The 13,332-nt window shown below is 36.6% G+C and overlaps 1 protein-coding gene across 7 annotated transcripts in view; it reads right to left on the bottom strand.

The window, feature by feature from the left end:
- The window catches only part of REV3L (REV3 like, DNA directed polymerase zeta catalytic subunit), a 659,986-nt gene that overhangs the window by 588,411 nt on the left and 58,243 nt on the right, over positions 1 to 13,332 (bottom strand). For all 7 annotated transcript variants that reach the window (XR_007725269.1, XM_050789035.1, XM_050789036.1 and 4 more), the window contains one exon: positions 1,259 to 1,448. Coding sequence is in view for 6 of the 7 variants with exons in the window: in XM_050789035.1 (XP_050644992.1) it covers positions 1,259 to 1,448 (190 nt within the window). In the remaining variant the exon portion in view is untranslated. The remainder of the gene's footprint in view (positions 1 to 1,258; positions 1,449 to 13,332) is intronic.

Here is a 13,332-nt window from a genome sequence, read left to right as displayed (position 1 = left end):
GCTCTTATTCTTGTCCCCCTACAATCTATTATTAATACAGTTGCTAAAGTAATCCTTTCCAGTTTAAGCCAGATCTTGGCTGCTTGAAATCACGTAATAACTTAGAGTAAAAGTCAAAGTCCTTATGTTAGCCTACTGAGTGATAACCAAACATTTAAGCAGGCATAAGAATCATCAGAAAGGCTTATTAAAACACAAATTGCAGGGCCCCAAGAATGTAGTATTACCAAGTTCCCAGGTGTGTTAGTCCGAGTCCTCCAAGAAGTAAATGCCAAATGTAAGAGAAAATGAGAAGGGAGCCAGAAGCTGGCATAGCCACCAGACCTAGATACCAGTCTCATCTCAAGTGGACAGAGGGATGTCTTACAGATCTGCTTTAGTATCTTTGCCATACTCAGTCACAGGGTAAGAGTAGCCTATGGAAAGCAGGTCATGCGGAGTGAGACTGGAATTGAGCGTATAGTAGCTGGGGCCATTCACTCATTCTCTATGTATCTGGAGATCTGACAGGTATATTCTCATGGCTGTCAAGCTAGGTAAAACTAATGATAGTAGGTGATACTAGGAAACCAAAGTATGGAAACCACACTTTGAGAATCACTGGTCCTCACAATCTCTAACCTCTCATTTAGTCCAACTCTTCTTTACTCTTCCATTTCAGTCACCTGGCTTCCATGCTGTTCCTACTCCCTCACTTTGCCAGGTCTTTGCTCAGATGTTGTTACTTTATCAATGACACATTCCCTGATTACTCTAAAATTGTCACTAGTCTACTTCCCTACCCCATACTACTGATCCTTCTTATCCTGCTTGTATAGATTCTTTCCTTACACCGTTCTAATTATCATATAGCAAATAAATTAATGTAATGTTGTATTTATTGGTTATTATCTGTTTCTCATAGCAGAATGTAACTTCCACATGGGCAGGGATCTTTGTTTTGTTCAGCAATATATCCCAAGTACTTAGAACAGTGCTTAGCATATAAAAAGTACTTAATAAATATCTGCTGAATAAATTACATGAATTTCTATAGTTCTAGGAAGCAGAGAAATGGAAAAGGAAACAACAAAAATCACTGTTGACTCTCTACCTTCCACTGACATAAAAATTCATGTTAAAAAGTTACAGCAAGAAATTCACTGCAGTTGCATTAGACTAGAAGTAAAAGAAATAGAGTATATCAACTGAATGTGTTTTCCTCTAAATAGAATAGCAACATAAACAGAAATTATAAAATATATTATCATATACTTACATTCCTGATACTAATGACACTTTGAACACATGCTGAGCAGTGGAAGATGGATTGCCTAAAGCCACATTAAGTGCTCTGTCGATACTGAATGCCATCTGAGAAAGATAGCTTTCTGGCTGCTGTCCATAACCATCGTATGGCACATAGAGGTAAGGAAAGATGCCATGTAGATGAAGACATGTCTTCTGACCTAAAATGTAACACATTATAAAGTTTAGCTTCCAGACACAGTTTAACAATACAAAACTCAGCATGAAACTCATTTAAATGTTATAATGGCAACACAGCTTATCTAAGGGAAGAGTTGAAAAAAATTAACCCATAGTTGAAAGTAACCGGTATTAACTACATTTTACAACAGAACATTTGGAAACATTCTGTAAATACAAGCTTTGTATAATAGTATGATTTAAACAGTAGTCTTGATGAATATATTTTGACTATTTTACCCTCATAATCCAACTAGTTTTGTGTACTTCACTGAATCATCTATAAATACCACTTAGCACAGTGTTATGAAGGTTACAAAAATTCACAAAAAGTTTACTAAATAAATCAATGAATGCCTTTCTTGGCATTAATGTTTTCAAACAAGAGCCTTCCTTAAAAGAGAGGCAGCTCTGGGAGAAAGGGGGTGTAAAAGCAGTTCCAGTGTGTGGAATTTTGCTATTGCAGTGGGAAGGAGGGTAAAAATGAAATTTTGCCATTAAAAGGAAAAAAAAAAAAGACAAAACCAAATCAAAACAAAATCTCTACAGATCAATTACCTGTAATGGATTTCGGGGTATCTAAATTTTGTATTTGGTGGTATGGAACAAGGGGAGACAAAATGAGAGGGGAAAAAAGCCAACATGCACACTTCTCAGAAACCAGTGTATCAGTCAAGGTGCCGAAAGGGTAAATGGTGCTGACTTGCCAACAGACAATCCAGCATAGCCATGATAAAGAAAGTAATATGAGTGAGAACCCACAAAAGAAATGCCACAGAAACAATGATGTGTCCATGACAAGGTTAAGTAACAACAATGGCAACAAAAAGCAGATGCACCATTGCTCTCATGAATCTGGCAGGGCTGTATGGAAGTGGTTACTGTCCTCAGAGCATTGTCCCTAGTTCCCTTTGGGTATGTGCCATTTGTCTAATTCAAACAGAGGGAACAGCAGTGATGGAAGAACACATCCATTTTTCTCATGCTGTCACCCAGTCTCACTGTGGTGCTCCTACCAACACAAGCCTCAGGCTTCTTCCCCACCCCTTATCCCTCCTCACTCTGCTTCACTGGGCCTTTTCTTTTGGTAGGAACGTAAATATTTGTTTGATCACTATTTCCCATTTATGATTTAGAATGATTTATATAAAATATAGAGAAAATAGTTCTACATTGTGTTGATATCTTAATGTTTACATTTCTTATAAAGAATAACATTAGCTTCTCTTATTTTTAAGGTACACTTATGACAGAAAAATAAATCTGGAACAGTTATTACATAAAGCATAGCAAAATTGGAAAGATCAGTCACATAATGAAACAAGATTTGATTCTCCCAAGGGTAATATTCTGATGTGAACTACCAACTGTCATGCTTTTGAAAAATTACAAACCTGTGTTGCTGTTATACCAATTTCAGTTTCTAGTTTGGCTATTTCATTTCTAAATACAACATGGTATTAATCCCTAAATTCTATAGTTTTTCAATTCTTCAAATAGAGAACATTCAAACTATATTGATGAGTCTTAAGAAAATAGATTTAATCAATTTACTGATGACTTACTTGACTGCTTTTTAAATATCTCAAGAATAAATGTTATAACCATTACCTTTCCGGACAAAAACCACAATTTGACTAAGAGTAACTGGTATGCTAAACTACAAGTTGAGGGAGGTGGGAAGACAGTGAAGTATTTCCTCTTAAGTTGACAAATTCAAGACCAGTGATTACAGAATTACTGGTGCAATGCCATATTTTACAAGCAATACTGTAAATTCCTAAGGTATTTGTTTATAGTCAATATATCTTAATAATGGAATTTTGGATAAATTTTACAAGAAACAATTACAAAACTGGACTGTACTAATAGTTTATGGGCAGAGTGTTCACAAAGTGTCTTAAAAATAATTTTATATCCAGTTTTCACATCGCCTGTGAAGTAGGGGCCAGAGGAACTGACTTTCTATTTATAGGCTTCAGAATTACAACAATTTAGGGATGTACAACTTAGGAAAAAGGAAGAAATTATTTACTCAGCAGGTACTAGGGTAAGTGCTTTACCTATGTATTTCTAAAACTTAGGATAATCTTGCAGTATTGATGGAGGTTAATGTTCCCAAAGTCACATAACTATTAAGCAATAGAATCCGGATCAACAAAACCTAAAACCAATACTCTTTCCATTAACCATGCTGGTTCAATGTTTTAAAAAAAGTCAATGTTGGCTTCCTTAATTCCTCAGTTTTTATTTCGTATTATAATTGCCTGTTTCCTTATCTGACTTTCCCATTTGATGGCAAACTCTCAGGGAGGTGATGAACACTATGTCCCCAGAACTCAACAAAAAACACATGGCATGTGCTTAACAAATATTTATTAAATGAATTAAAGAACCCACAACAAAACAGAATAACTGCTTAAGAAGAAAGGAATGATGTGAAAGAGTTTGAATATCTGAAGAAACACATCCATGAAAAAAGAGAGACTCTGATACAATTAATGTAACTACCATTAGGGTTACAGGAGGACATGGGTGTGTGGGGTTGAGAAGGGTCCCCAGCTTATTGCACTTTCCTACCCTGAATGACCTGAAGTGCCATCCAAATCTGTAGTCACTCTATCACAAAGACACACCTCTCTCTCCAGTCCTCCTGCAGCTAGAGATGGCTCAGTGCCTTACTCATCAACCTTCCTCAGGAACAACCTCCTGAAGAACAGCCACAACACAAGAAATTCTTGGCATAGCACTAACAGCTCTAATACAGAATAAGAATGATATAAAGCGAAAATGAAAGAAACAGGATAAAATAAGAAACTCAAAAGTTAAATAAGGAAAGAGAAATGTGTAAAAATGAACACGAGAGTCAGTTGCTTTTTGGAAATAGTATGTCTTTTATTACCATAAAATTTGTAGTTCTGTAATAGCATTGCTTTATCTTGACCAGATACAGACTTCTATTTATTTCCCTCCACTAGCTCTACCTCACACAAATGTGTGGAGATACAGAACTGTAAAGTCTTTAGAGATAAACTAGTCTACTACAACTCTCGTTAGTAAGGATTAGGTTAAACCATGAGAAAATGCCCCCAAATCAGTGGATTTAGCATTAAAATTAGTGGCTTTTCTCCTAAAAGAAGTCCAGAGATAGGTAGCTGGTACTAGAAACCCAGCTTTTCTCAACATCTAGTTAGTGGTCTAGTTAAGAACTTGTGACTTCAGTCCAGGTATTTTTCCACTATACTTCTAGAAGTTCTATATACAAGATGCTTTCAAGAATGTTTTTATAAAATTAGTGAAAGTTACGGTATTTTGAAACCTTCTACTAAATGATTTTGGATTCTTAAAGGATTCGGGACATTAGATATTTCTAGGTAACATATAGATTTAAGGAAAGAAAATATCCCTACTCCCTCAACTCTATTAAGGAAAACTGATACATAAAAATTGTACATATATATGGTATACAACATGACACTTTGATATGTACACACCATGAATAAATCGAGCTAACATATCTATCACCTCACATACTTATTATTTTGTCGTAAGAATACTTAAAATCTAATCTCTTAGCGATTTTCAAATATATAATACATTATTAACTATAGTCACCACGCAGTACAACTGACGTCCAGAACTTATTCATCATGTCTAACTGAAACTTCATACCCTTTAAGCAACAACTCCCCTTCACATCCTCTGAAGGTTCCCTCTTATTATCATGGCAAATTGAAGTGAGACAAGTCCAACCAGAAATAAGATCGTCTTTGGGAGAATAAGCCCATGTACACAGGTTTCAAAAATTGAAGGGTTTGAATCTTCCAATTTGATTGATGTTCCCTAATTCAGAAACTACAAAAGTTATTTTAAAAAGCGCCATCAACACTTGACACCATGGCAAAACTGTGGAGCCGGCTACTTCCCACTGTGTGTAAGTACATAACAAACTCTGTGGTGTTGGCTACTTCCCATTGTGTGTAAGTACATAACAAAAGGCAGATGCCTCTTCAACAGGGAGTATGTGGGTGCTCTGAATTTCATCTTTCACAGAACCCAGAATTATTCTAAACATTAAGTCATCAGCTGGGCATGGTGGCTCACACCTGTAATCCCAGCACTTTGGGGGGCTGAGGCGGGTGGATCACGAGGTCAGGAGATCGAGATCATCCTGGCTAACACGGTGAAACCCCTCTCCACTAAAAATACAAAAAATTAGCCGGGTGTGGTGGTGGATGCCTGTAGTCCCAGCTACTCGGGAGGCTGAGGCAGGAGAATGGCGTGAACCTGGGAGGCGGAGGTTGCAGTGAGCTGAGATCTCGCCACTGCACTCCAGCCTGGGCGACAGAGCAAGACTCTGTTTCAAAAAAACAAAAACAAAACAAAACATTAAGTCCTCTATATCCCAACATTTCTATGTCATTTTTCAACATTTTATTCTGCAATTTAGGTGTCTTCATTTGATCTCTAAATTGCCCATCTAAAATCTTGTTAGCCTATTTGTAGCAAAATTACTTGGGGTATTTTTGTAGATTCAGTTTCAATAAACACAAAGACTAAATGTACCATTCCTCTAATTTGGGGGTCTGCAAACTTTTTCTGGAAGGTGACAGTAAATATTTTAGGTTTTATGGGGTATGCTGTATCTGACACAATTACATAACTCTGCTTTTGTAGCCTGGAAGCAGCTGTAAGCAATACTTAAGAGAACAGGCATAACTGAGTTAAAATAAAACTTCATTTACAAAAATAGGCAACAAGAAGGATTTGGCCCATGGATAGTAGCTTGCCAATCTCTGCTCTAATTAATTAGACTTCTTTCTCTATCATCATCTGGAATAGAAAAGTTTTGTTTTTTTTTTTTAAGCTGATGGATAATTAAAATAAAAATAGTGATAGCCTAAGAGTATCTTAGGAGAATAAGAAATATTTATTGTGTAATTTGCATATCCCATCTCCCAAATCTTAAATTCAATCTAAACAAGGTTTTAAACAAACCTCAACAGAGCTGTAAAACAGAAAAACTTGGCATGTGAGCAAGAAAATTTATGTTTATAAAAATTTGCATATTTTCTTATTCCTGGAACATCTCAAGTTTTATATCACTATCATTAACTCAATCTGTTTCCTTCCAGTCTTCCTTTGCTTCTGTCTTTCTAAGTTTTATTCCATCTTTCTTATCCCATCTCCACAAAACCACAAAACAAACTAAACAAAACTCAGTCACAGAAAGTGTTAAATTACCTATTCTCATGGAAAAAAAAAAAAGTCATAAGGATGTACTCTTAGCCTCAGAAATTAGGCTTTCAGAATTTATCCTAAGGAAAACCTTCAAAACGTACACAAAGATTCAGATACTAAGATGTGAGGCGAGTATGACTAACAACAGTGAAAAAAAATGAAGATAATCTAAATTTCCAAAAATAGGGAAATAAGTAAATTATGTTATATCTGTATAATAGCTCTGTGGCTCTGTAGCAAATGCTGCTTGCTGTCTGATTTTGTAAATAAAGTTTTATTAGAATACACCACAGCCATTTAGAATGGTCTATGGCTGCTTCTGCTATAGACAGAGTTGAGTAGTAGCAACAGACACCCTACAACTCTCAAAACCTAAAATATGTGCTATCTGGTTCTTTATAGAAAAAGTCTGCTAACCTCAGCAACAGGAGATGTTTAAGTGTATTTCCTAGCATAAGAAAATGTTTATGATGTATTTATAGTCAGATGAAAATTAGTTATAAAATAACATAGTACATGAGACCAGGTGATAGCCGATTGTTTTATATATATATTTATATTATAAATATATACATATTTTGCCTTAAAGGCAAAACAAAGCATAATATGTAACAGTTTCCTTTCATTTTCTCCTTTTATTTGTAAAAATACTTATGAGTTTCACATTTATTTATGCCATTTTATTTCTTCAAATAAAATATACAGAACTTTATCTAGAATCATTGGCTTTAAATGATTAATCCCACATTACTAAGAGAAACTATATCCCTGAAATACCAGATGTTTCAAAAGTCTACTTTATTCATACATTTGTCTAATGTATCTTTGTATATATAGTGCTGGGTATAGTTGGTTCCTTTATTCATAAATGTAGTCATGATTTCTCTACTCAAGTAATTTGTGGAGACCCAATGTTCAGTACTAAACCACAGGCTGCTTATAAAACAGCCACTGCCTTCATGGACTTTACAGTCTACTTGGAGAAAATAATGAATAAATAGGCAATTACAGTATGGCATGACAGGTGCTCAATAAGTACAAAATCCTATGGCTATATCCACAAGTATCTAACTCAGACTTGTGAGAATCTAGGAAGGCTTATCAGAGGAAGTGCTTTTGAGCTGATACCTGAATTATGAATCAGATTAAGCAAAGCAAATGAAGAAGAATGTTTTCAGTATGTACAGAAACCTGACAGCAAGAGAAACATGGCATCTGGGAATAGGAAAAGTGTAGGTGGGATGAAACAAGGAGTGCAATGGAGAGAAAGAAAAGGAGTATGAGGTCGGGCGCAGTGGCTCAAGCCTGTAATCCCAGCACTTTGGGAGGTCGAGATGGGTGGATCACGAGGTCAGGAGATCAATATCATCCTGGCTAACACAGTGAAACCCCGACTCTACTGAAAAAAAAACACACAAAAAATGAGCCAGGCGTGCTGGGGGGCGCCTGTAGTTCCAGCTACTTGACGTGAATCTGGGAGGCAGAGCTTGCAGTGAGCCAAGATCGTGCCACTGCACTCCAGCCTGGGTGACAGAGCAAGACTCCGGCTCAAAAAAAAAAAAAAAAAAGTATGAGAGAGAGGAACAGTGTGTGTGTGTGTGTGTGTGTGTGTGCGCGCGCGCGCGCGCGCGCGCACATGCATGTACTAATGACCTGTATGGATTGGCATTTTATAAAGTTCTCCGTGGACACATTGTGGGGACACTGGCAACAGAACTACAGAAAGGAAAATCTGTTTAGGAGGCTGCTGGAGGAATTCAGTCGAGATATCAGTGGAGGTGGAGAAAAGGTCAAGGATATAGGGAGTTGAATCAAGAGGCTATGGTAACTGGAATTTGAGAGTAGGATAAGGCAGAAGAAATCAAAGATGACTCTTACATTTTTGGCTTAGGCAACCGGATGGATGATCATGTCATTCAAAGAAAACTGTAAAATAGGGGCGGGTTGACTTCTGTTTTGCATTTATAGAATTTTACATGTCTACAGAATTTCCAAATGGATATTTAAATGAAACACATATAGATATGGAGCTTAAGAAAGAGATCTGGGCTAGAGAAGAAGATAGATTTGCCAATATGAGCAACAATTAGGTAAGATTTCTTAGGGAGAATGGATATACAAGAGAAGGGACCTAAGCAAGAATCCTGAGGAATACTGATATTTAAGAGAGGCACTGAGTATTTTGATTTATGTGAGATGTAAGAGACAGAGCCCTGAGTGGGCTACCAGGCAAGAAGGGGAGGCTAATAGTGAAATTTTGATAATATAAGCATATTAGCCATGGAACCAGTGTTCCAAGGATCCAGTAGAAATATAAGAGACAGGTAAGTAACAAGAGGCTGGATCAGAGATTGGCGGCAGGATGTAGATAAAAGTACATAGGACTGAAAAGAGGCATTTACAAAATTGCTGAGTAAGGATCTTTCAATATCTGTTCCTCCATAAAAGCAACAAGAACACTGGCAAAAACTGTCAAAAGCAACCTTTTCCCGAACTCTGGAAATTAAAGGTTTGCAACAATCCAAGAAGTATTTATTCAGGAACACCAGATGAATGCTAAAACAGCAAGCTTTGTGGCATTTAACTTGTTCTAATCTGATCCCTCCCTCTGCAGCTTCAAAACAGTCTTGAAAATGAAAGCCTTGCATCTACAGTAGCTGTAAAAACTAGCAGCCAGGCAGCCATTGGACAAGCCAGAACCCATCTGGAGCTCCTCCAAAGCTGTAGCTACCCTCAGAAAACTGCCACTGTTGGACTTGTGTGGCAGCTTGTTGAACAACACTACATTCCTAGCACTTGCCTTTTTTTGATTTGACTAAGGGCTCACTCTACGTGAAGAGCCCTATATGCTGCAGAGTCATTGTGGAACACAATCAACAGCAATTATTTAACACTGTAGCTTCATGGAGGAATTTTACCAGTTGGGTCTAACAACAGGCTGACCAAAAAATTCAAAAGTACAAACTGAGGAATGAAATGTCCACCAGGGGCTTGGAAAAACTTTGATACAGTCAAAGGAATTTAGAAGGCCATAAGCATATGTAGGGCTATGTACATGCCCGGGAAAAACCTCAGATGACTAATATTTTGCCTCTTGTTGATCTTGAGGCTCTGCCCCAACATACTCACAGAGCCCTTCAGCAAAAGCTGAGAAAAGAGGCATTTAAAGCAATCTCTGGACAACCATTAACTGACCACTATGCCAGCTGAGCAGAGACTTCAAAGAATAGAGACTATACAAAAATTAGCCCATGAAAATCACTAAAGAAATAAACCACAGCAACAACAAAAACAAACTGGGGGCGGGGGGGGGTAGGGAGGAATCTAAGTTCCAGAAATGATACATAATTTAAAATGTCTGGTTTTCAACAAAATTATAAAACATATAAACAGGAAAATATGGTGCCATACATATATATACACACACACATACATATATATATATATAAAAGCAGACAACAGAAACTGTTCATGAAGAAGCCAAGGTGTTAGACTTACTGGACAAAGACTTTAAGCCAGCTATTATTAGTATTTCAAAAAACTAAACGAAATCATGTCAAGAGAGTTAAAGGAGAGTATGAGACCAACATCTTACCAAATAGAGAGTACCAATGAAGAGATAGAAATTATAAAAAAGAACCAAATGGAAATTCCAGAGTTGAAAAGTTCAATAACTAAAATGAAAAATTTATAAGAGGGGGTGTGATACTATGATAAAAGAAGAAAAATATATTTGATCTTTGCCCCTGGTCCTGGTACACAGCTCCTAAAACGTTTGGACTCTTTTAAGTGTTAAATGTTTATCTGTGTACCAATGAGAAGACTGGTAGCTGGGGGCTCCTGGATAGCCTCAGGTAGGGCAGAAGTGCAGGGAGCCTAGGGACTCCATTTGTGGCTGGTGTCTTAAGTGAGCAGTACTATCAGACAGAACCCTTACCCTGTAGGGTATGCATTAGTAGTAGCCAGTGTCAGAACTGAATAGAATTGTAGAGCACCCACAGTTGATGTCGGAGAACCAAGAATTTGTTACTGTAAAACTGATGCACAGGATGTCTTTTTCAAATTGGGTGGCCTCTAAGAAGGCTTTCAACTGAGTCTAGTAGAAATTTTGATGGATTTAAATCTCACTTTCTCCTTATAAAGTATTTTCTTTCTCCTTATAAACAATGAAGACATGTATAACGTCCTAACATCTCCCCTTTATGTAAGGGAACTAGAAGGGAATCAATTAACCTATTTATACCAGAGATTGCAATTTTTTGTGTGTGAAAAATCAGACTTTGGTGATGACCTTGAGCAGTAGCATATAAAGAACTCCCACAAGCTTAGCAGCCCAATAATGGAACACTAGGCATAAATGGATTAAGGGTCAACCTCCAAACTGAACAACAGTAATTTTATGATTAATATAATTCTTTTAAGATTAATATGTCAGAAATCTGATGAAATGCTGTATCCAAAGTTCATAAGCAATTTAATATGCAATTATTGTTACAGAAAGTAAATCAGAAATTCTCTTGATTTTCAATGACTATGAAACTATATGGGTACTGCTCAAAGGCACACACCATGGTATAACTTTTTCTAAAAAGCTCAGTCTTAAAAAACAAAGCTTCTAATAGTAGTTTCAAGCACAAATCTCCAAGAAAATGTGCACCTTTCAGACTAAATGTCATAAAAGTAACTAGTATTATTAATCTTAGTGAAAAATAAAATTCTGGCTTGTAAGACAAATACTTTTTAGTTTCAGATAATTTAGCCAGAATGGTAACACACATTAATTTTTGTAGTATTTTAACTGAAACATAAATAAACCAAAGTCTCAAAAAAAAATTCTGATTATGACATGAAAATTCATCTCAGACAATTTAAAGCAACATTAAAAGTTAAGATAAACTTACTGTCTGGTCAAATTTGTATATAAATATCTAAATCCTCCTTCAAATGCAAATAAATAAAATACTATGGGTAATTAACATTATATGCAAGTCTAGTAAATTATTTAACCATATTTTATGGTAGCTGAATACTGAAGGACCTTAAGCTTTTACCTGTCTAAAAGAAAGTTGAAAAGACAAAGCACAGAATGAAAAAAAAATTGTGAATCGTATATTTGATAAGGGACTTGTATCTAGAACAAACAACTCTTACAACTCAATAATAAAAAGACAATACAATTTAAAAATGGACAGAGACTTCTGATTCTAAAACGGTGGTATAGAAGTAAGCTGGCTTCACTCACCGCCACAGAAAACCAAAACCACATATACAGTGCTGACGTGATCATGAGCAATATCCCAGAACTCAAATATGAGAAGGAGACAGTTCCCAAGACCACAAAGAAGTGAAAAAACTCTAAGCAAAAGAAAGCAAATTAGACTTTCATAATCACAGTGCCCCTCCCCTCAATCGGTCCAGCACCAAGCATGCAGAAAACTTTCCCAACTCAGAGTTGCTAAATTGCAAAAAGTATAACTGAGGTGGACAACTGGCTTCTCCACCATCTTGGGTTTGTTGGCAACAGACCTGTCCCTGTCCTAATAATCGGGAGCAGTGGAAATACCTAAGGGAGAAATATCCCTGAAAACAGGCAGAAATAAAGAGAGGAGGTGGGAGGTGGGACTACCATCCCTAGTCCTGGAAACTCTGCTTTGTAACTCAGCCAAAAGAGATGCCAGGTTGGAGTGGGTGTTCAGCAGTACCACACTGTAAGAGGTTCGTTTCACAGGTTCACTGGACATGAATCTCTACCCAGCCTTCACACACTACCAGGATATCCCCTTTGGGACCTCCCTCATTCAGGATGGGCAGCATTCTGATTGTTTACTAGAATGTATGCAAACTTGGGCTTAAGGCACTACCTAGTGCTGAAAAGGAGGCAGCAACCTAGCAGATTTAAGAATAAAAAAAGAGAAAATTAACAGGTAAACTTCAAAGAATCTCTAAGCAAGCATATTCAATAAAAACCAAAACACGCCAGACAGAGAAGACTAGAATGAATAACTAATCCTTGAATGTAAAGACACAGATGTATATCCACAACAAACAACCGAAAACAGGGAACCATGACCGCAAACAGACAAAGCAAGGAACCGGTGACTGACCCTAACAAGATGGTGACATAAGCTTTCTGACCAAGAATTCAAAATACCAGGTATAAGGAAATTCAATAACCTACAAGACAACGCAGAAGAGTAATTAAGAAATTTATTAGAGAAATTAAGCAAGGAGATCGAAATAATACAAAAAAAAAATCAAACAGAAATCAAAACTGAGAAACACATTTGGTGAACAGAAAAATTCATTAGATGCTCTCAACAGCACGATGGAAACTCAATAACCTACAAGACAACACAGAAAAGTAATACAGAAATTTACTAGAGAAATTTAACAAGGAGAGTGAAATAATACAAAGAAAACAAACAGAAATTGAAACTGAGAAATATATTTGGTGAACTAAAAAATTCATTAGAGTCTCTCAATCACAGGATATATGAAACAAAAAAAAGTCACTGAGCTCAAAGACAGGCTATTTGAAAATACATGAGGAGAAAAAAGAAAAAAACAATGAAAAGGAATGAAGGTTGCCTTTAATACACAGAAAATTACCTCTAAAGACAAAAT

This window comes from Macaca thibetana, chromosome 4 (assembly GCF_024542745.1).
Source record: "Macaca thibetana thibetana isolate TM-01 chromosome 4, ASM2454274v1, whole genome shotgun sequence".
In the NCBI taxonomy this organism is placed as follows: domain Eukaryota; kingdom Metazoa; phylum Chordata; class Mammalia; order Primates; family Cercopithecidae; genus Macaca; species Macaca thibetana.
The sequence above is the reverse complement of the archived record's forward strand: the minus strand, read 5'-3'. Positions and strand labels throughout refer to the sequence as shown.